General features: G+C 42.1%; 1 protein-coding gene across 2 annotated transcripts; it reads left to right on the forward strand.

Annotated features, from left to right (window-relative positions):
- CSAD (cysteine sulfinic acid decarboxylase) lies at window positions 1-22,210 on the forward strand. 2 transcript variants are annotated; one of them, XM_069972174.1, is made up of 16 exons: window positions 1-25; window positions 1,243-1,336; window positions 3,293-3,429; window positions 3,789-3,915; window positions 5,809-5,899; window positions 6,288-6,394; window positions 6,474-6,589; window positions 11,594-11,673; window positions 11,896-11,950; window positions 12,118-12,234; window positions 14,238-14,302; window positions 14,760-14,841; window positions 15,930-16,129; window positions 17,945-17,996; window positions 19,970-20,059; window positions 21,192-22,210. In XM_069972174.1, the coding sequence occupies exons 2-16, from the start codon at window positions 1,261-1,263 to the stop codon at window positions 21,363-21,365; spliced, it is 1,569 nt and encodes a 522-aa protein (XP_069828275.1). In that variant the 5' UTR covers window positions 1-25; window positions 1,243-1,260; the 3' UTR covers window positions 21,366-22,210. The 2 variants fall into 2 exon arrangements, with proteins under 2 accessions (XP_069828275.1, XP_069828276.1); XM_069972175.1 differs by having other exon boundaries at window positions 15,933-16,129.
- The last annotated feature ends 2,137 nt before the right edge of the window (window positions 22,211-24,347 follow it).

Below are 24,347 nucleotides of genomic sequence, written 5' to 3' on the forward strand. Positions count from 1 at the left end.
TTCCGGCTTCTTCGTCTCTTCCAAGGTAAAATGTACTTCGGCTAAATCTGTGTTAGTTAGATTGTAACTACCAATGTAGCAGAAGTAATGTGATAGAGCCCAGATACCACGGGGGCCCAGCGGCCAAGGGGCTTCATGGTGACATACTGGGAAGAATGTAAGGGGGGAGTGCAAGAGTGCAGAGAACCAGTGAGTGACCATCATTGGGAGATCAATGAAAGAAGCAAAAGACCGGGACCAAAATAATCTCGACCTTTCATCTACTGGACGTACTTGTTCTGGTGGTCATGGTGATGCGGGACACAACTCCTCGTCCTGCTATGGTGCTCTATGGTTGCCTGTTCTGTTCCCATTTAAAACTGTATGTCTGGTTTCTCATAAATGTGTGTCAAAATATAAAATTTTTAATGGTTTTTTAAGGGGTACTCTGGAGAAAAATAATTGCTTTTAAATTAATTGATGTTATACAGATACAGATTTGTAAATGACTTCTATTCAAAAATCTCAAGGTGTTTTCTTTTTAGTCTGACTGTGACAGGAACTGTCCAGGACAGTACCAAATCTCCTCTGGACAGTTCCTGACATGGACAGAGGTGGCAACAGAGAGCATTGCATCCTGGAAAGAATACACCACTTCCTGCAGGACATACAGCAGCTAATAAGTACTGGAACACTTGAGATGTTTAAATAGTAGTAATTAACAAATCTGTGTAAATTTCTGACACCAGTTGACTTAAAAAAGTCCCCCTCCCCCCCAAAAAAAGACATATAGAGCTTTAAAGCTCTATATGTCTTTTTTTTTCTTCTAAAAATGCTACATTGAGCTTACAGTCAGATTATATCTAGTAATATTCACATCTATCTCTACCAGCTTGCTTATTTCCAAAGCCAGGGCAATTGGTTTGGAAAGCAGGCAACCACCTGGGGCACATGTGAAGAAGACAAAACACAAGCAAACAATGACCAGCCTTTATATTTGTATTGCCAAATTATTATTTCCTTTTGGTCACACAAGAAATGGACATAAAAATATTTGTGTTTGCAAATATTTTATTTGCAATGGGCCCATCTGCGCCACGTGTGCAGAGGACTGGGCAGGGGTTGCGGCAGCAAACAGAGAGGGCGCAGCCCAAGCTCAGCCCAATATCACTTTAATAAACCTAAATTTACCTTGTATCCTGTCCTCCTTTCGCCTGTGTTGTTCAGAATCATTGCTAATAAACATTACATTTCTACCTCCAGGAGACTAAACCTTTCCAAATGAATCTATCTAGAAGTTTGTGTAGATTTGTATCTGTGACAAGGCAACAGAAGGGGCAGAATCTGCTCCTAAAAGGTATTTATTCAATTGAAATTTTATTTAGTAAGTTTATGAGTTGAGAAAGGGAATCCTGTAATCCAGAGGCTGTGGTAAGGCAGAGCTCGCAAGTGTTTGTTCTGACCTGCCCAATAGGAGACCCAAACAGAATCTGTCCTGTACATTGGATGTAGTGAGCTGAAGTGTCAATAATAGCCTGCACACAGCTAGGAGCTGCAGACAAGGTAACTACATACATAATACACAGTAAGGCTATGTTCACACTACGTAAGTTTCGGGCCGTAGTGCGTTCTGTGAATAAGCGGCCGGAGACTTACGTAGTTTGCGTATAATGGAAAGTATACGAAGTACGGCTGCACAGTTCACACTATGTACGAACTTACGCCCGGATCGTACGCGGCGGCGTAAAAAATGAACCAGACAATTGTTTGCGGACGAAAATGCCATAACTTACGCCTGTAGCGTTACATGCGGTCCCGTACGTAGTGGTGATTTCTTCATTTTTGCAGCTTTTTGTGCCGATCCGGACATATACGCAGTGTGAACATAGCCTAATAGAGAGAAAGGCACATAGCTTTATAACTGTACTATAATCTACAGTATCTTCCCTTACACCAAGGATTTAGTGACATAATTATACTAAGTAACTATGGTCACAAAGTAATGAATGTTAAGGAAGAGAACAGGGAGTGAGTATGGTAAGTGAGGCAACGAGATGTACAGGAGAGGCATTCTTCTTTAGGCTTTATGTCAGCAACTAATGCTGGGTTTACACGGAGCGATAATTCGCCCGATCGTACGATTAACGTTTTCGAAGTAACGATTTTTTTTTTATAATGATCAGCGTCTAGACAGAATGATATATCGTACAGAAAAATCGTTTTGCATTCGTTTTGCGATTGCTTGAGCCTATCTCGCACATAGGTTAAATGGATGAAGGACTGTTTACACGGAACGATCTGCGAATTTTTTGCGAATGACCAACGACGATTTGAGAACATGTTCAAAGATCAAAATGAACGATTTCTCGCGCGTCGCTTGATCGTTTGCTTTACACATCCAATTATCGTTCGAATTCGATCGTTATCGTGCAAATTCGCACGATAATCGTTCCGCATAAACACAGCATTACACACAATCTGGTGAGTCGTATAGATTAGTTAGGGTCCTATTACACAGAGCAATTTTTAACGAATAACGTTAAACGATCGCAATCGAGATTGTTTATTGGTTACCTGAAATCGTTCACCATATTACACAGAACGATGGCTGTTAGTGCGATCGTTACTATGATCGTTTACTCCTTCTCATCCCAGAAAAACAATGGACAATGTGCAATTACACTGAACGATTAGTGAACAAACGCGGAACTTGAGCGAACAAATGTGGAATTACAGCGAACAATTAACAATAATTTTAGGTTCAGATCTAAATCAACAATCAATGACACACAAACAATTTTTCGATCGTTGCCTGCAATTACACAGAACGATTATTGTTTAAATTCGAACGATATAACGATTTTCCGCATGATAATCGTCCCGTGTAATAGGGCCCTTAGGCTGACCATACATAAATCAATATTATCTACTCTGGCTAGCATTACTGACTTATTGACTGAAAAAATATTGACAAATATAGGCAGCTGCCTCCCATCCTCAGGGCAGTCCCCAGCTGCTTCTGTTTGGGTACAGGAAGAGGTCTATCTATTTAGGCTGGTTAGGCAAGGAGAAGCCACCAGAGACAGTCCAATGACTTGCGGTTCAGGCAGCATGACATTGAGGACAGGTTTCCTTTAATATACGGCCAGAGATATGAGAATTTGTCTATTTTTTTTTAACAGTGTGATATGTTGTATGTATGATAACATAAGGGCTATGTGAACTTCTACAGGAGAAATCCATGCATTTATTGACCCAAATACATAGTTTCCCTTCATGCATTGATGAAAACAGAAATACTTATGATGTCCAGGTTTCCAACTGAGCACTGCGATGGCGAGAGAAAGCTCATCTCTACACAAAGATGTCCCAGAGGATGAATTCTTAAAAGAGGCTTTGAAGATAGTAATGGAGGAGGCTGTGCAGAATGGCACAGACAGGAATCAGAAGGTAAGAACTACATTCATTGTGGAAGGTGCGGTACGTTATACAGATTATCCTTAGTGACATATTCATGTTTATATGACTCCCCATCTTTATATTAAGAACTATAACATGAAGCTTCTGGGCTCCAAGGCAAAATCTGTAACAAGGTTCCCAACATTGTTTAATTTATAATATTGGTGTCTACTTAGGAGACACCAAGGCCCAGGGATGACTGCTGCTTTTGCACTTCATATACAGTAGCTATAACCCTTATTACAATGTCAAATAGCTTCTATTCAATAACCATGAGCCCCCTTTTTGTTGGCTACAATGTCGGCATTGCATTATCTTACCAGTGTTCTCCGCTTCTATTGATATTGTAGGTCTGCGATTGGGTTGAACCAGAGGAGCTGAAAAGACGTCTTGATTTCAAACTACGGCATGAAGGAGAATCTCAAGACGTTTTGTTGGGTTATTGCAGAGACATCATCAGGCTCAGTGTTAAAACAGGTTTTTCTGATGACCTCTGACTAGGTTATAGTTCTGTGAATGGATAATTGTTTGGCGATAATATTATTATATACATCAAAGGAGAAATCCCACGGGAGTACAAAATGTGCAGGCAGGCTGGTGTGGGCAGGAAAATAATAAAGAATTGAACTTACCCGTCCTTGAGCCTCCGATGCGCTACTCCCAAGTCCCGTTCACTGCAGCCGGCTGTCATCTTCATCTGGAAACCTGGTAGATCACGTACACAGCTTCTCCAGCTGAAACGTCAAGGTCTGACTTGGTGTGCAATCACTCAGACGGATACGTGACGTTGCAGCTAACAGAGCTGCAAGTCTCCGGCTGTTGTGAACAAGACTCAGAGCGGCGCATTGGAGGCACGAGGACGTGTGAGTTCAACTGTTTATTTTTTTCCTTCCCTCTTCAGCTTTCCTGCAGATTTTGTACTTCTGTGAGACTTCTCCTTAAGGGTGCCTTCACACGTACCGACTCGCAGCTGATATCTCGCTGCGAGTTTTGCAGCGAGATCCACTACAAGTTAAGGTCCTGGCAGGCCCCTGTGAATACATACTCGCAGCCGCTCCCTTAACCCCTTAATCTGCTCCCACGCTGTCTGTATATACATTACCTGTCTCCTTGCCGCACAGGTTCCTGCTCTCCCGCCCAGCCAATCAGTGGCTGCGGCTGGGCAACATACTGATTGGCTGAGCAGGAGAGCAGGAAGCTGGGACCCCGTGGAGCAAGAAGACAGGTAATGTATATACAGACAGCACCGGAGCCGAGCGGTAGCCAATGAAGGGGTTAAGGGGGCGGCTGCATTACATACTCTGAAAGACCGCTCCGTGTATGTAGTCACAGGGGCCTGCCAGGACCTTAACTCGTAGCGGATCTCGCTGCAAAACTCACTGCGAGATTTCTGCTGCGAGTTCGCACATGTGAAGGCACCCTTAAAGGAAAACTATCAGCAAGTACATGCAGACAAACCTACTGACAGCTCCCAGTAGCCCCTTACCTCCTCTTCCCATCGCTGCTCCTCCGATGCTTGTAAGCCCAGCCATTTTAGTGTTTATCCTAAAGAAATAAGTAAATTAGTAGCTTAGGAGCACTGGAGGCATCCCTCTGCCTCCTACATTCACGCCTCCTAAGACCGGCCTGCTATACTTGAATATGCATAAGTAGGTGTGAGTGTAGGAGGCAATGGGTGGGGCAAACGGTACTCTGGGCGGCAGAGACAGAACACCCAGTGCTCCTAACATTCTAATTTAGAAATTTCGTTAGGATTAAAGTTCGTGAAAACAGGGGGACTTAAAGGGGTTATTCAGCGCTACAAAAACATGGCCACTTTCCCCCTACTGTTGTCTCCAGTTTGGGTGGGGTTTTGAAACTCAGTTCCATTGAAGTAAATGGAGCTTAATTGCAAACTGCACCTGAACTGGAGACAACAGTAGGGGGAAAAGTGGCCACCGAAGCCGGTGCCGTAGTCTGTTTTTCGGACCGAGGCCCCGTTCCCGTGCACGGCGCCGTTCTATGTACCGGAACCGGCCGGTGCTCAAGCACTGGAGGCGGGCCGGGCCGCCCCCAGTGGGAGGGAATTCCCACTGGATCCTCCCCTGTATGACGCTGTATGATGCGGCTCCCTTAGAATGAATGGAGCCGCGTCATACAGGGGAGGGAATTCCCTCCCACTGGGGGCGGCCCGGCCCGCCTCCAGTGCTTGAGCACCGCCCGGTTCCGGTGCATAGAACGGCGCCGTGCACGGGAACTGGGCCTCGGTCCGAAAAACCGACCGCGGCACCGGTGGTACAAGGCTACCGGAAGCTATCAGGAGGTTCCTCTGCACAAATCTACTGTTTTCCTTTAAGTAGTTTTACTAGACTAATATGTGATTTTCTTTAGGGCACCCACGTTTCTTCAATCAGCTCTTCTCGGGTTTGGATCGCCATACCTTGACTGGGAGGATCATAACTGAAGCCTTGAATACCAGCCAGTAAGTGTTAATAAATCTTCTTTTAAGCTAATCTTACACTAGTTCAATACAAGTTGCAGGTTCCAGCCTGACCACAGGTCTGATGACCCAATCTGACAGCAGACCCACTGGATGGGACTTGTGGCGGTAATATCTAGTGTAAAACTGGTCTTGATGTCAGATACGGAACATATTTCAGTATGTTATGTCAATGATGAAGACATGAAAGATTGATCAGAAATATAGAAATATATGGAAGAGTCTAATGTCTAGTGTATATATAGTAATGTTTACATCTGTATAGTGCTAGCTATGAATTGAATAGGATCATTCAAGATTTACCAGTTATATACATTAAAGGTATCTCCTGGAATTTCTATAAAATCTATAAAATATATCAAAACTACAGATACACCTATGAGGTTGCTCCTGTGTTTGTCCTGATGGAAGATGAAGTACTTAGAACAATGAGAAGCTTTATAGGGTGGAAAACTGGAGATGGGATATTTTGCCCAGGTACTGTATGGTGATATCAGCACATCACAACATCCTTGTGTTCCATAACCACACTTTAAATCTTGACTTCTTATTGCAGGTGGCTCAATCTCTAATATGTATGCTATGAATGTGGCTCGATTTCAGCGCTTTCCAGAGTGCAAAGAGAAAGGAATGAATGCGCTTCCCAGACTGGTGGTATTTACATCACAAGAGGTAAGAAGATAACACTTTATTAAACATGGCTGCTGTAACCCATAGGCACCATAGATCATCATGAATATTACAGGTCACCCCTTCAACACTGTAGAACTCAGTACATAACAGGAATAAACCCAAAACCCCACTACAGAATTCGGGTCATTACTAGTAATACTATCCCTAACCCTGAAGTAATATGTGAAGTATGTGTAATGGGCAAAATCAATATATGGCTATGTTCATACAATGTTTTTTTCAGCTCCGTTTAAAATGACGTCCATTATTTTGAGTCTAACGTAACGGACGTTTTTCGAAGCCTGGCATCCCCTAGCAATGGCGGGTGTTTGCACATTATCTTAGTTTGGGGTTACTAATTGCCCTTTGGTTGTGGCTTAATTAAAAAATCCATTGAATTTAATAGTAAAAATGGAGAAAGAACGGTGACAATAGAAGAACTGTGTGTGAACAACTAATACAAAACGTCCGCTATTTGCAAAAAACGTCCAAAAATAATGTTCATGTTTATTATTTTGACGTCTGCGGCAAAAACGTCAGTTTTTCAATGCATTGTGTGCATAAGACGTCCGTCTTCCCATTGACTTCAATGCAACTCCGGCGGTCCGGGTCTTCTTCCTCTTCGGCATCTTCATTGAGAGTGAATGGGGGAGAAAAGGCTGCTGGTGCACATGCGCAGCAGCAGCCTTTTCATTGGCTGGAGCGCATCACATGGCTTCCAGCTTGCTCAGCCCTGATTGGCTGAGCTTGCTGGAAGCCATGTGATGCGCTCCAGCCAATGAAAAGGCTGCCGGTGCACAAGCGCACTGGCAGCCTTTTCTCTCTCATGGACCCGGAAGCAAGAGACATCGCTGGACGGAGGACGCAGGTGACAGTGAGGCGGACGGCAGGCGAATGGAGTGGCGACCGTCACCGGAGGGATGGTGAGTATGGTGTCTTCGTGTGTCTGTGGTTTTTTTTTGGGGGGGGACGGGGGGGTCCCGCCGGAGTTGTCCTTTAAATTGCTGCAAAAACGGATGTTTTTTTAAATAGTGAAATCGGATGTTTTTTCTCCATTTTTGACGTTGTGTGAACATAGCCTAAAGGTGGGTTACTGCAGCTCATCACCTATTGAATTGAATGGGAGCTGAGCTGAAGTACTGCAAACCACCACTACACAGCACCACTACTGTACAGGGCTTTCCAGCATATGGGTGTCAGGGCAGCAGCTCCCCTAAACAGACAATGATGAGAAAATGATGATCCTGTGGATAGGCCATCAATGTTATCAACCTAAAAAAAAAACAAACATCTGGAGCCTTTCTGTGGACAGCTGCAAACATATTGGTGTTTTATGTACAAATACATGTACATGATTCAGTCCTGTTCTTGGTCTATCTAGGTCACTATCAATAATAGGTTTCACACTTCCCTAATGGGCTTTCAAGAATAGGTCGATTTTTAAGCTAACTTTTGGAGTCTGCTATTTATTAGTATACAGCACTCTGTGTTCTGTTTACTCAGTAATCATGCTATTAATATATTTTATTTTTCAGTCCTGATTGCAATCTGAAGATAAAAATATTACTATTTTCTGGCTGCAAGATAGACACACTGCATCTGCTGCTTGTTTTATAAAATAGATCTTGAGCACCTCCTAGGGGGCCTTCCTATATGCTAGCAGTGTACTGTCTGTGCTTGTAGTTATCCACTGATCTCCAGTGGGCCTCTGATGTCAGCTGGACACAGGCTCTCATACATTTATGTCTTGTACTGTCATAAAGTGAACAAAGCATCACAGGGCACAATGCCGCGGGTGTGCAAAAATAATATACTTTACCAACTACAGTACCTTTGTAGAAACTACGAGCAATTTCAGAGTAAATATCACCATACAGTGATACAACGACCAATCTTTGACTAAAGATAGGAGGGCGATAATATACAGGTTATTTTTTTGCTGCTCGCCTGGTTATTCTACGAAATTGGGTATCAATACATCCTCCGACAATAAAGGAATGAAGGGAAGTAAGCCTTAAAATATTACAATATGAGTTGTGGCATAATAAATATATAAGGGAGAGGGAAGATGGGGGCACCAGAGTTTTTTGTGTTAAGACATGGGGAAGGTATTAGGGGTGGCCGCGTGTGTGTGTGTGTGTGGGAGGGGGGGGTGTTGGGTTGTGGCTGCTTGGGTGACATCTCCTGTTTTTTTTTTTGGCTTTGGGCGGACCTTGCCTGGACGCGGCCTCTGTGTTGAGTTGTTTTTTTTTAAACAGCGAGAAAGGAAGGGGAAAAGAAAAAAAAGAAAATAAAAAATATCACCATACAGTTACTTCAATGGGGAAGTCAAAACCAATAACTTTTTTTTTGTGAATCTGTATTTATTAAGTTTTACAATATACCTCGCACATAAAGGCTACACACACCAGGAAAAATCCTGGGAAGGAAATAATGCTTGTACAAAGAGTAAGAAGGTTATTTAAAATAATACGATAAAGCAATGCGAACAGTATCCGATGTCTGTATACATTTTAACAAAGTGTGACAGGGTTAGAAATGCTATTGATACCATAAGGGCTCGTTCCCACTGAGCAAAAGCAGCTGAATTTCTGTGCTGAATCAGCGCTGAAATTTCAGCCGTTAAAATAGGTGCAGAGCTAATTTCCATTGTGTTGAATGGAAATTCTGCTCTGCAGTTCACACAGTGGAATTTCCGCACTGAACTAATGTTCATTCTTCCGCTAGCGGAAGCCTATACAAACCAATGGGGCTCTGATTTTCTGTTTCAGCGTGGAATACGCGCGTATTCAGCGCGGAATACAAGCGGAAATTACTCGCTGAATCAGCGCGGAAATGGGGAAAAGGGGGGAGAGGAGGATTCTAGTATATGTTCTGGTATAGTCTAGTTTACTCACCAAATACTCGCTGAATTTCAGCGCTGAATGCATGCGGATTCAGCACAGATTCCTCGAGTATTCCACGCTGAATTTGTCATGAGCTGATTACAAGCTGAACACTTTCCTAGCAGAATACGCAGGGATTCTGCTTACATTCTGCTTATATTCTGCTCAGAATTCAGCGTCAGTTGATTTCAGGCGGAAATATTTCCTTGCGTAATCCGCTCCTTTTGCTCTGTGTGAACGTAGCCTAATAAGTGGCCTGACACCAGTCAACCCCTATCTACTGGTAATAATAAAGCTATAACTTTACCTGAACAACAGGAATATGTAACCTCCTCCTATGTCAACAGCTTATTAACAGCATAAGCAGAACCAGGGGCGATGTCATGACTTAAGGCCCTATTACACAAAGCGATTATCGGCCGTATTTGGCCAATATCAGCTGTTACAGCCGATAATAGTCTTGTATAATAGAAGACAACGATCAGCCGACATGCATGATGCTGACTGAACGTTGTCTTTCAACACGTTGAAAAATCAATGATCACGGTAGCAGCGACCGTGTAATAGGAGAGGCGGCAGCAGACCGCCACTATCTTCTATGGGCTGCCTGGATGTCAGGATGGTATCTTTGCAGAGCGTCATGCGTCCCTCTGCTCATGCTGTGCGGCCGAGAAGGTGCTGATTTTCTTGCATTCTGTTTCTGTGTTTTGTTTTGTAGTGTGTGAACACTGGTTATTTGCTCACCTTGAGAGACACACCCGACTTTACCTGCTGAGTTCTGTCTGGCCATGTCAGGGTTAATATGTGTTTTGGTTCTGCTGTGACTGACAGGTCTTCCTGCCAGTGGATCTGTTTTGTTCTCAGCTGTCTGTGCTTGGAGATCAGGGGGATGGTCCAATTATGTTCTGGATCAGAACCCTGGCCTCCTATATAACTGCCTCAGTCTGGGATATCTTGGCCGGATATTGAGCTTGTCTCTGCCTGGTTCTGTGTTTGCTATTCTTGCTCTGTTTATTCTGACTCTGCTTTGTATTTCTGACCTTTCCTGCTTGCTGCCTGCCCCTGACCATACTGCCTGTTTTTTGACCTTGCCTTTGGATTGTGATTTTGTACTTTTGCTGCCCGATTGTTGTGACCCGGACTGTCGACCATTCTTTATTGTGTTTTGTCTGTCTGTCTGTCTTGTCCTTGTGTCCCACCTAGCCAGTGCAGGGACTGACGCCCAGTTGCTCGCCGCCATCTTAGGGTGGATTGTGGCAAATAGGTAGAGGACAGTGGGCGGGGCTGAGCTTAGGGCTCACTGTGTTGTCTTGTCCGGTTCCTGACACTGGACAATTTAACGATCACAGTACTCACAGTGTTAAGTACGGCTCCTGGCCATACTTTACATTGTGCTCTATGGCTAATTGGAGTGCAGGCACACTCGAATGTGCCTGCATTCCAATTCAAATAATGTGATGTTCATCCAGCTGATACTGCAGTATCGACCAGGTGAACATCTCAGACATCGGCTGTTGTTTGACCTGGCTGGGTCAAACAACAGGCGATGTTCATACACTGTGTGAACATGGCCTAATTTTTCAATAGAAAACATAGAATCACATGATAAAGAATCACATGACTTGTACTGAAACAAAATGCAGAGGATAAAATGCCAGAGGTAAAAATATAGCAACTAAAATGAGAAAACGCAAACTGCCAGCAGTATTTTTTTGCGACTTTTTTAAAAACCAAAAAGTGTACAAAATCTGTGTCTGAGGAAAGTAAAGCACAGCTATTGAAAATAGAGGAAAAAACTGTGATAATATGTATATAAAAAAAACATTAATAAATTCTGCTGCGTTTTGAGGAATCACACAGTGGCAGGACTCCACACAATGATCAGATTTGTATGATAGAATCTGGACTTGTTTCCTTCTCTGCTCCAACAGCCTACCATATCTGTATGAGATGGAAAATATATGTCTGAATGCTATAGGTAGCAGAGACTAATCAGAATTATTATAATCTGTCTACAAAAGACCAAAATATATATGAAATAGGGTATAAAGAATATTATATAGCATATTACATTGTTAGAAATTGTTTAATATTATACTATTGTGTCACTTGTTTGCAGAGTCATTATTCTGTCCAGAAGGGGGCAGCATTCCTGGGCATTGGAACAGATAATGTAATTCTGGTGGACACCAATGATAGGTACGTTTAGACAGGGTGAAAGTGGGATATATATTTAGCTCAATCACTGATATTAATTGTTTTTAGTACTTTTGTAGATACTCTATGGCTACATGTCAGTGCTATGGTCTTTACTGTGTAATCATGGCAGAGCTCACTGCTAAAACTATGGACTTCTGAAATGTCTGCACCCAGGTTTCACGCTGTGTATGTGATTGCTATTGTATCTTTATTTTAACGCAGATGGAAAATAATGCCAGAAGATTTGGAACACAAAATACAAAAAGTGAAAGATAAGGTAATATAGACTTAAAGACATATGCTGGTATTATATAAGGTCGGCAAAATATCTTAAAAAATACCCATGCCATATGCTTAAAAACAGTTAAGGCCTCATGCACATGGCAGTGCAACGTACATTGCATGAACTGTACTATGAGCACAAATTTATTTGTCTGACTTTAGGGCTCAGTGCCTTTCCTGGTAAGCGCAACTTGTGGGACGACTGTTTTTGGAGCATTTGATCCCCTTGAAGGAATAGCTGAAGTGTGTGAGCGGCATGGTCTATGGCTTCATGTTGATGTAAGTCTAATCCTTTATGCAGCATACATTATTGGTAATTGTACTCACATCCTCTGGCATTGTATATGGCACCAGCTATCATCCCAGCAGGGAATGCTTCTTACACTATTACCAGTTACTGTCTCAAATACAAACTGGCGATAGCTTCAAAAACAAAGAGCCAGCTGGAACTGTTAATGGATATGGAAAAGAAAGATGTTTAAAGTATAAGGTACATACATTAAAGTATATCACACCATCATTCATTGGGGTAGATGATAAAGGGTGTTTGTAGCAGAGATGTCCTATTGCCATTTAGATATGTCCTTTTTCATATAGTACACTTATATATTTGCAAATACGGAGCATGTAAGAGGGTTTTCCAGGACTTTTATATTAACAGGCCAACAATATAAGTACTTGAGCAGCTTACTAAAAATACATCTCATTCTTCCACGTTCTGTGGCCCCATAGGATACGCCATCAATAACAAAATCCCAGAATAAACCTTTAAGTCCTACATAATAAAAGTCATAGTTTGAGCAACACTCTATGATCTGATGGCCTGGGTGTCCTGCTACAGGGAAATCCTCAACCTTCTTATTATTATGCAAAAGAACACTCCAGAGATCACCATTACAGGTTTCAACGTAGTGAGCTAGCCAGACCTTCCCTCCGGAAGGGAACAACCAAGCCAAGGAATGTCTCCAGTTAAGGAAACCACTCAAGCAAGGTATCCATCCACAGACAGCTGTTTCGGGGTATTTGCCCCTCATCAGTGTGGAGTAGCTTTCTGGCTAGTGGGAGCAATGCTAGTAAGTGCATGCAAAAAGGGATGATGGTTGACCTCATGGAGATCAACCAAAAAACACCACAGAGACCATCACAGGTCTTGACGTGAGTGTATTCTAGGACATTGCCCCCTGGGAAATCACATATGCAAAAGAACACTCCAGAGATCACCATTACAGGTCTCAACATAGTGAGCTAGCCAGACCTTCCCTCCGGGAAGGAACAACCAAGCCAAGGAATGTCTCCAGTTAAGGAAACCACCCAAGCAAGGTATCCATCCCATCTTATTATTACTGGGGCAAATGCTCCGCAAAAGTTCACCTCACTGACGCTTCAATGTGTTAACACAGCCTAAGTATAACTAGGCAAAATACCTTTAAATGGGTTATCCCAATGTCAGACTATATGCTCTATCCACAGGATTAGGAATAATTAGCTGATCAAGGTTGCTGCGTCTTCTAACATCAAAAGTTATTCACTATTCACAGGATAGGGGATAACTAGCTGATTGGTGGGGGTCCCACTGATACCCTTTGATCTGAAGAATGGATATTCCTTAACTTAATGTAGCAACCATTCCATCTCTATAGGGTTTCTGAAGCAGTGCTCAGCAATGTTCAGGAGCTTCGTATAGAATCAATGAAGTGCTGGCCGTGCATGCATGCTGCAATAATTTGGGGAACATTTGACCTCTGTTCACAGGATTGGTGGGGGTCCCGTCCCAGCAGTCGGACCTCCACCAATTAGCTGGTTATCCTCTATACTGTGAATTAGAGATAACTTTTGATGTTAGAATAACTCCTTAAAGGGATAATCCAGCGCTACAAAATCATGGCCACTTTCTTCCACAGACAGCATCACTCTTCAGTTCAGGTGCGGTTTGCAATTAAGCTCCAGTCACTTCAATAGAACTGAGTTACAAAACCTGCACCCAAAATGAAGACAAAAGTGGTGCTGTCTCTGGAAGAAAGTGGCCATGTTTTTGCAGTGCCCCTTTAAGAGAGAAGTAGCAAAACTGTGTGGGAACTTGAACCACAAGAATATTGGTTGTTACCAGGCTTTAGCAACCAATGCATTATCTTAGTATTAAAAACAAGGCCTATCCATTTGCTGCCACACTTCTTGCCATGTTTAATATGTTGCCATTAAGACATTATTAAAACATTTATATCTGTCATTATTTTAGCTGTAAAAAGTTTATAATATACTGATTTATATTCCTTTTTTAATAGGCTGCATGGGGAGGCAGTGCTTTGTTATCCAGTAGACACAGACATCTACTGAAGGGAATAGAGAGGTCAGTTCTATTCTATGGCTGTAAGTGATTGCAGAGGTGGATACAGACAGGAAAGTTCCCCTTTACAAGAACAGAGTATGGGCCTTCTACTCTCCAACAATTCTCCCTGCTTTGTGCAGCTGCGTAGGGTGCCCATATGGTGTGTCTGCACTTGGGTGACTGATAAAAATGCCTACTGTGTGCAACAAAGGGCATTTCTCCTATAGGACTGCTTGATAAATCTCCAGCTTTGTGTTCTTTTAATTTCATGAGAATAAAATGGAGAGAGGCCCAAGTCCCCAATACCAAAGTGACGTATATATTCAGGAATTGTCATATATCCTGCTCCTTGCTATACCTCTTCACTCCTTTTATCTCCTACTAAGATATATTGCAATGTTTATAGCGATCTCATGTTGGATTCACCCAGTGTTAAGTATTAGGATCTAATTCCAATAATTCTCTTTTTGACCTTTAGGGCAGATTCGGTGACTTGGAATCCTCACAAACTATTAGGTGTTGGCCTGCAATGTTCTGCTTTTCTCCTGCGGGACACAACTGTGAGTATACTTACAATCTACATTACAGAGCATTCATTTAGCTAAAACCAGGACAGGCTCCAAAAAGATGCAAATATGTAAACGGATAAGTGACAGAGCACTAATATAAAATACAATGCATACACTCATGCATATGGCAGAGCTGTTTGCAGAAGGCTTTGCGTGGCTCCGCAGTACCTATACTCTTCAGGTGTCATGTTTCAGAGATAGTCCCTCCTAGAGGTGAATACCCTGGTATCCAATAAAAAATGCCATAACTATTTTCCATAAAATATGTAAAGTGTGCAATATGCAGTGTGTTTCACCCCTCTTCATCAGTCCCTTTACTTAGTTGAGATTTTTTGTTTATAGCTTTACTATGTAACTGTGGCGCTGGGTCCTTTTTAAAATTTTACTTTTTATTGATATGCTAGTTGTTTGGTACACTGAGGGCCCCGCAATGCACCAATATGCCCATCCGCACTATTCTCATGAATATTCATCTAGTGCTACGTAGTGGTATAACTCCAGGCCACTTATCACTGCAGAGTGCTGCATGAATATTCATGAAGAAGCAGCGGGTGGGCAGATTGGTGCATTAAAGGGTAAAGTACTCTCCCTGTTGCAAGAACACCCTATTTTGCATATCAATAAAAAATGTAACCTTTAACAAAATTGGGCTGCTGCTGTGCTCCCTCCCTGGCTATATCTCCAGATAACAGTGGGTCTCAGAAGTGAGACCTTCTATGATCTATAACATCTGAAATGCCTTATGACATGTCAAAAGTTATTCTTAATGACAGTGACTCTTTAAGTGATATAACATAATACTCATTATAACTCCTCGCAGGATGACCATTTAGGCAAAAGAGTAGTGTTGAGCAGATTTGTCAAAATGTTTGAGTTCGGCAACGTTATCCAAACCCGAACACTCTGGCGCTTGATTTCCAGTTGGATGGAGCCCTAGGGAGTCCTGGAAAACATGGATGTATCTATGTTTTCCTAGCAGCGCATCCAACTTCTGAAATCATTTTGAGAAAAATGCACGCTACTGCTTTTCTATGTTGTGAATACATTAAGTGCGGTATACGGTCTCCCTTTCCTTACAGCAGATATTAGAACAATGTCATGCAGCTAAGGCCACCTACTTGTTCCAAACTGACAAATTTTACAGCCTGGAATATGACACTGGTGATAAATCTATTCAATGTGGCCGCCGTGTAGACTGCCTGAAACTCTGGCTAATGTGGAAGGCACTTGGTTCCAAGGGGCTGGAGAGAAGAGTGGACAAAGTGCTGGAGCATACAAGGTACAATGTGTTTCCATTCTTAGGTGACTCTGGCTGTCTAACACTGGTGTTATTACAAATTAGAGTCAAACCTAAAGATTTCTGTAGAACAAGCTTACTTTTATATTTGTAAAGGGGAGTCCTGACAGTAGTAGGTAAAAGAAGGATAGAAACACCTCAAATGTGCATATGGTCACTAAGGGTATGTGCACACTACAGAATTAAAGCAGAAAGTCTGCATGTCAGATTCCACTTGAAGTTCTGTCCGTTTCATGTCAATTCTTTCGTGGATTGCACTTGACAAATCCGATTTAGTCACATAATAATAATAATAATAATAATAATAATAATAAATTGTAGAAAAACTGCAGTATTCCTTTCTAGATTTGTTATTGAAAAGATTTAAAGCTTTAGGGTCATATTCCACGGGCCGAGGAGGGCCTGATCAACGATGTAAACGAGCGGCGATCTGCTAGATTGCCGCTCGTTTACTGGGCCTATTCCACAGCCCGATTATCGTTGAGCGAGGGCTGCTGGGACATTGTTACCGATGTCCTTGCAGCCCTTGCAGCATCATACATTACCTGTCAGGGCTTCTTCTCCGCGCTGTCTTCATCCCCGGGTCCCGCGCGCTCTATCTTCAGAATGGCCGGTCAGCTGACAGGCCACACTCAGCCAATCACAGGTTGCGGCGGTCCCGGCCTGTGATTGGCTGAGCGCTCGGTCAGCTGACCGGCCATTCTGAAGATAGAGCGTGCGGGACCCGGGGATGAAGACAGCGCAGAGAAGCCTGGACAGGTAATGTATGATGCTGCTGCTGCTTGTCAAATCGTCGGTCGCCCGCCATGCACCGCTATTCAACCGTAGCGATGCGCGGTGGGGTAACGATGATTTTAGGTCTGGCCCTAAATGAACGTTCAGCCGATGACACGATCATCGGCTGATCGTTCTCTCTATTTCACCGAACGATAATCGGCCAAAACGGGCCAAATGGGGCCGATCCGGTCGATTATCGCTACTGTAGAATAGGGCCCTTACTCACCAATCTGGTGGACAAAGCTTGGAAGCTTTTTTTATTAGCAAATCTACTGTACAATAAAGTGCTGTGGTTTTTGTTTTTTTTACAATATTTTCACCATAAAGCTCTGTTCCATAGAAATCTTTCAAATGCTGGTTTCAGTTAAGTTCTGTCCATTTACTATGTTATTATACTCAATAAAAAAAAAGCAGAAACCTAATAGATTTCTATAGAGTTAAGGCCCTTTCACAGAAACATACAGAAACCAATAATCGGCCTGCGATTGGAAATTGCCCGCTTGTCAGCTGATTGGATCTTTTGACTGGCAGGAAAATCTGTTCCTATTGGCCGTGCATCTCTCTGTGTAAACAGGAGGCGTGTGGACGATAACACTGAATGTTAATGGCCATGTGAACTATATGGTAATGATCCCCAGCTCCATCTTAAGATGTATGGCGGCCCCCTGACTCTCTACCAACAGATAATGCCAATGAAGAAAAGGGTCAGGCTTTTTACTGCCCGACCCTATTATGGGAAAGATAAACATATGGCAGAGCTGTCTGGCTGGGGCTTACCCCTAATCTTCCCATAAAGGAAACATGAGGGTTTAGTTGTGCCAGACATTCATGTCTAAGTGCTCCAGTTTCCTTCCACACTCCAAAACACACTGATAAATTAACATGGAATTTAGGAGCCATGTTATGGATAGGGACAGATGTGAGCGATGACAATCTTTGTACTACCCTGCGGAATATGTTGGTACTATATGAATAAATTATTAATAATAACAATAATAAACGTTACATTCTGTCCTTCAGATATCTGGTGGAGGAGATGAAGAAGAGGAAAGGTTTCCAGCTGGTTATGGAGGTATGACTGGTTACATTTTCAGGAATATTGCATTGCTGTTTTGTATATTATACATATATATAACATAAAGGGGTTATCCAGCAAAAATCTTTTACTTTCAAATCAACTGATATCAGATAGTTATATAGATTTGTAATTTACTTTTATTAAAATATCTCAAGTCTTCCCATACTTATCAGCTACTGTATGTCATGCAGGAAATGTTGTTTTATTTTCAGTCTGACACAGTGCTCTCTGCTGTCATCTCTGTCCGAGACTGTCTCGGTTTACTATGAATCCCTATAGAAAACCTCTCCTGCTCTGGACAGTTCCTGTCTCAGCCAGAGATGGCAGCAGAGAGCACTGTGTCAGACTGAAAATAAAACATTTCCTACATGGCATACAGCAGCTAATAAGGACTAAAAGACTTGAGATTTTTTGATACAAGTAAATTACAAATCTATATAACTTTCTGACACCAGTTGATTTGAAAGAAAAAGATTTTCACTGGACAACCCCAATAAATATTTATTCTAACTACAACTCAAAAGCCCCACGATAAGATAATTGTAGATGTATATACAGTGGTCAAGTATGTCACAATATTAATTTATTTCATGACAACCGCTGGTGGTGGGGGAGGGAATTGCTGGTAATTCACCTACAGGTTGCTTTCTTTACCAGTTAGGTGCTCACTTTCAGCATTCATTTCAATGGGGCACTCAGTGTCAGTCCTATAAAAATAAACATCACTTCCCATCCACACAGTACATACTGTGCAGTTGTGCAAGTCAGATCCTGTGATGTAACAGGACCATCATGGCTCTAAGGGGCTGTTCACACTGAGCCAATTCGGCAGAATTCCACCGTGGAGCTGTCTGCCCGCCTCAGTATCTAACAGCGTATCTATGGGAGGGCTTATGCGCCTCCACGGCCCTCTGTTCAAAGAATTGACATGTGGAGAGTGGAGGTGCGGGAGCCCTCCCATAGATACGCTGTTTGATACTGAGGCAGGCGGAGAGCTCCGTGGCAGAATTCCGCCGAATTGGCTCATTATGAACTGACCCTTAGGGCCCTATTCCACTGGACGATTATCGTTCAGATTATCGTTAAATCGTTCGAATCTAAACGATAATCGTTCGGTTGAAATGCAGTTAACGATTAACGACCGAACGAGAAATCGTTGATCGCTTTATAAGACCTGGACCTATTTTTATCGTTGCTCGTTCGCAAATCGTTCGCGTTGAATAAGACATCGTTCGGTCGTTCGCAATAGATACGAATGCAATAGCGAATAAATAGCGAAGAAAAAACGATCGCAATTACGATCATAAGTAACGATTATCGTTCAATGGAAATGAGTGAACGTTTTCAGGTCTTTCGCAATAGTGGTCGTTTGCGATCGTTAATCGTTAATGATATGCAAACGATAATCGTCCAGTGGAATAGGGCCCTTAGAATGAAAATAAAGCTGCCGGTAAATGAATTAATCACCAGCACTCATATTTCTAAAATCTCTGTGGTTTTGCTTTACCTTGCCTCTTTAAGTCTGTAGAAAACTATTACTTATTTCCAAAGCCATTAAAAATGTTTAATTTAAAATGTTTAAAGAAAAGTAAATGGTAAAGTAAAAGAAAAGTAAAAAACTGTAAAAGTAAACTAATAAAGTTAAGCAAGTTCTTCCATATAAAAGTCAAAGTGGGCTTTTAGAAGTGAGTAAATAACTTTCTACAAAGGACAGAAATATCTTCAGGCTTCTGTATAGAAAACAGTAAAAATAAATGGAGCAAATATTACAATACATATAGTGATGAACTGCAAAGAAGAAATACTAGACTGTGAGTAGAACAAACCAATAAAACTCCTCAGCTGCAGATCTAAATGAAGCATTGGTGAATACATCTTTATACAGTGATAACATGTATCACATTTGCCATTGGGTTCTGTATATAATCAGTATTGTAATAGTACTTCTAATCTTTATTCTTCTACAGCCTGAGTTTGTGAACTTATGTTTTTGGTACATTCCACCAAGCCTTCGAAACCAAGAGAATTCCCCAGATTTCTGGACCAGACTTGAAAAGGTACTGTATATAACGCCTAGTTGTCGGACAATCTGTAATCTATAGTATTTAATTCACTTACGACATGGAGAGACAGGAGCTGCTGCACATCACACCTATGGCTGACACTAATACCAATCGGCTATATTTAAAAACCAACGGCAGGATGTTGGTATATAATTTGACCAAACCATATTGCCCCATGTACCACATGCCGGTCTCCTGGTTCACATGGGTCCCTACACTAACTCACCACTGTGTCGGTCAGTGACCGCTAACCCCGCAAAGCGTGCACAAACAGGGAAGGGAGGCCATGGAATGGCCCTGCAACCCCAATGTCACAGGACCAAACCCAAAGTGCCCCCCCAAAACCCAGTTGGCACCACCAGCGGAGAAAGCTGCCGCCAAACAACACAAGTGTGAATATGATATTGTACTCACCATTACTGCTGCAGATAGAATGGGAAACATAGGAGGTACTGACATGTGAGCACAGGTGTATCCTGCTAATTTGGGTCATGTGGGTCTTATGAAGGGGAGTGCCAACTGCTCAGAAAAGGGAGAAAAATAAAATACGACATGGAAAGAGATGAGCTTTTGCAGATCACACCTATGGCTGACACTAATGCCACTCGGCTATATTTAAAAACCAACGCCAGGATGTTGGTATGTTATTTGATCACTTATATTGCTCCATCTGTTAGCTACTTTATTATAACCTATTGAGTGGAACAAACTTCCAGCGGATCTGATAGGAAAATCTGCAATAACTGAATGTAAAGCTGCCTGGAATAAACATATATCTATCCTAAGATAATAAGAAAGCAAATAATCTAATGGGAGACTAGATGGACCAAGTGGTCTTTTTCTGCCGACAATCTTCTATGTTGCTATGCAATGTTCACACATTCACTGTTTACTGGGGCCCTTTTTACACGGCCTGACCTGAGGATACAATTTTATGATTTTATCCCGATTCTCCAGTTTTCTCCCACATACAAAACACACAAAAAATTGATATGTAGATAGTTTCCATTGGGAACGGGGACTGTAAATGGTGCCAATCTGCGCACAGTGCTGCTGGGTATGTGGATACTATATAAACAATAGAGAATAAATAAATTCTAATGAAATATAATAAATGTTACTCCAGGTGGCCCCAGTTGTAAAGGAAAGGATGATGAAGAAAGGCTCCATGATGGTAGGATATCAGCCTCACGGGAGCAGGGTCAACTTCTTCAGGCAGATTGTTGTCAATCCAGAAGTGACCAAAGAGGATCTAGACTTCTTCTTGGATGAAACCGAAAGGCTATCCGAAGATCTATGAATTATCTTCTTATAGGATATGACTATTATGTAATACTTATACAGAAAGCAGTTCTTCCATGTGATGCTAATGGATGGCTTGTTCAGTATATATCGTCCACAAGCAGTGCCTCATTGCCTCAGTTCTCTGTGAGGTCTAGCATTATTGTACTTGTGTTCTATGCAGTTTTAGTCAATGTAACCCAAGTGCATATTTACATGAATGGAGGACAAACTGAGTGAAGTAAGGGGCTCTGCACTGAGGTAAGGGAAACAAAGGTTTTTTTGTGTGTTTTGTGCAATGGACAGACGCATTGTTGGACTATCATAATCATTTACAAGAATATCATTCATTCTATGTAAATTTCATAGTAATAGTACGTAATACAACACTTGTACATCCTTTGTGAAAACATGCATTACTAAACCAGTCTCCTCTCCATACGCTGTATAGTATAGTTAGAATAATAAAAAAGTTTTCATTTACAATTTTAAATGTTGAACTTTGGTTCAATTGCGCCACAGTAAGGGTAGGTTCACACTGCGTTTTTGCAGTCCCTTTAACTGCAGATCCCTTTTTAAAAGGTTACTTTTAACGTACACAAAAACAGGTCCATCACGTTTTTATGAATGCTTTTTTTTTTTAAAAGGATCCTTTTTGTTTTAATAGTGGAAGTCCATGGAAAAACATGTAAATTGTGGTTTCTTTTCCCATTTAGCAGATCTAAGTAGACTGCAAAAAGGCAGTGTGAACCTACCCTGAGCTGCTAAGCCTTGGCCGTGCATAAGAGCATCTAAAACATGAGAAACACGTTGGTCACTCCTGGACCATGTTACATTATGCCTTTTTTAGAATTGTTTACAGATAAAAGATAAAAGTATAGTAAAGGTTTTTTAACCATCAAGGTGGATAAATTATGCCAAGGTGTGATCAGTAATTTTTCTACACTTCATGAAAAAGAATGTTGGTAATAAGATACTAAATGTGCCACTGGTAAAATTGGGCATTTTACTATGCTGAAAAAAAGGTATAAAACAGCACTTACTATATGTAAATCTCTTCTATACAGTAAAAAATCGCATGACATATACCAGCCTGACAGAGGCCAAATGGACACTCCTTTGGACAGCACATAGGGGAAGATTTATCAAACTGGTGTAAAGTAGAATTGTTAGTTGCCCCTAGAAACCAATTAGATTCCACCTTTCATTTTCCAAAGAATCTGTGAGGAATGAAAAGTGGAATCTGATTGGTTGCTAGGGGCAACTAAGACAATTCTGCTTTGCACCAGTTTGATAAATTTCCCCCATAGTTCTTACAGATTTGTGCTGTTTGGGTAAATGTCCTTATCTATCATTACCCCTTTAACTGCATTGTGTCTGTTTCCCCACAAAAAAAGGTCTATACCTACAGGCTACACTTGTCCAACAGGTAGGGTAGGTTGCACTGCATCAAAGTGGGGTTCCGTGGGCTCTGTTTTACATAAGTGGTGGGTATTTCCATTGCATGCGTTAAATGGATCAATAGAGCCCTATTTACCTGATGGAGGCCAAAAGTGTGTTAATTTGGCCCCATACAGGGATAATACATAGGGGCTTTGCCAGATGGAAAACTACTGCTCTATTCAATTTGGCTGGATTCTATAAAAGATATATCCCAAGTGCTAGAGGATAGCGACGGTCTGCTGATGCCATTTCTATTCCACAAAGCGACGGCAGCAGATCGCTGCTATCATTGTTGTTTGTCTTTCAACATATTGAAAGACAAATGACAGCAACGATCAGCCAACATCGTTCATGTCAGCCGATCGTTGCCTTCTATTACACAGGACGATTATCGGCCGTGATGGGCTATAATCGTTCCTTGTAATAGGGCCTTATGAGGACATACATTCCTGTTGGTTATTTTACATTTTATTTAGGTTTTTACAGCAAGGACTATGATGCTACATTTTTGCAGTGCTATAGGGGTGCAGGTCAGTCTCCGGACACATCAGATAAGTATATATATATATATATATATATATATATATATATATATATATATATATAATCTGTTGGCATATGTACAGAACACTATGCTGACCTGTACCATGGTGTACCCAATACCGCGTTCATTGATTTCCATGAACTAATTGTACTTCACTACTGTGTCTGGACCATCTCCAAGCCCATAAACATTGACTGGTGTGGCTGCCTGCGCTTTTGAGTTCTCTAAAAAACTTGTATATGGATTGAATGTAGTGACTAGGAAATCACATGTGGTGCAGTAAACTCGCTGAGACATGGCGCTGGTATAGACATGGCGCTGGTATAGACATGGCGCTGGTATAGACATGGCGCTGGTATAGACTTGGCGATGGTATAGACATGGCGCTGGTATAGATATGGCGCTGGTATAGATATGGCGCTGGTATAGACTTGGCGATGGTATAGACATGGCGCTGGTATAGACATGGCGCTGGTATAGACTTGGCGATGGTATAGACATGGCGCTGGTATAGACATGGCGCTGGTATAGACTTGGCGATGGTATAGACATGGCGCTGGTATAGATATGGCGCTGGTATAGATATGGCGCTGGTATAGACTTGGCGATGGTATAGACATGGCGCTGGTATAGATATGGCGCTGGTATAGACTTGGCGCTGGTATAGATATGGCGCTGGTATAGACTTGGCGCTGGTATAGACATGGCGCTGGTATAGACATGGCGCTGGTATAGACTTGGCGCTGGTATAGACTTGGCGATGGTATAGACATTGCGCTGGTATAGACATCGGATGGGGAACCTGTGGCCCTCCAGCTGTTGCAAAACTAGAATTTCCAGCCAAAGTCTGTCCAGGCATGATGGGAATTTTAGTTGTACAACAGCTGGAGGGCCACGGGTTCCCCATCCCTGCTGTAAAGGATACCCACAGTAACGTAAATCGCATGGCTGTTCAATGCTGACACAGCCTCTACCAAGATGGCGTCTCGGAGCCGACGCGTAGCTAAGCGCGCA

The sequence above is a fragment of the Dendropsophus ebraccatus genome, chromosome 5 (genome assembly GCF_027789765.1).
Source record: "Dendropsophus ebraccatus isolate aDenEbr1 chromosome 5, aDenEbr1.pat, whole genome shotgun sequence".
Classification (NCBI taxonomy): domain Eukaryota; kingdom Metazoa; phylum Chordata; class Amphibia; order Anura; family Hylidae; genus Dendropsophus; species Dendropsophus ebraccatus.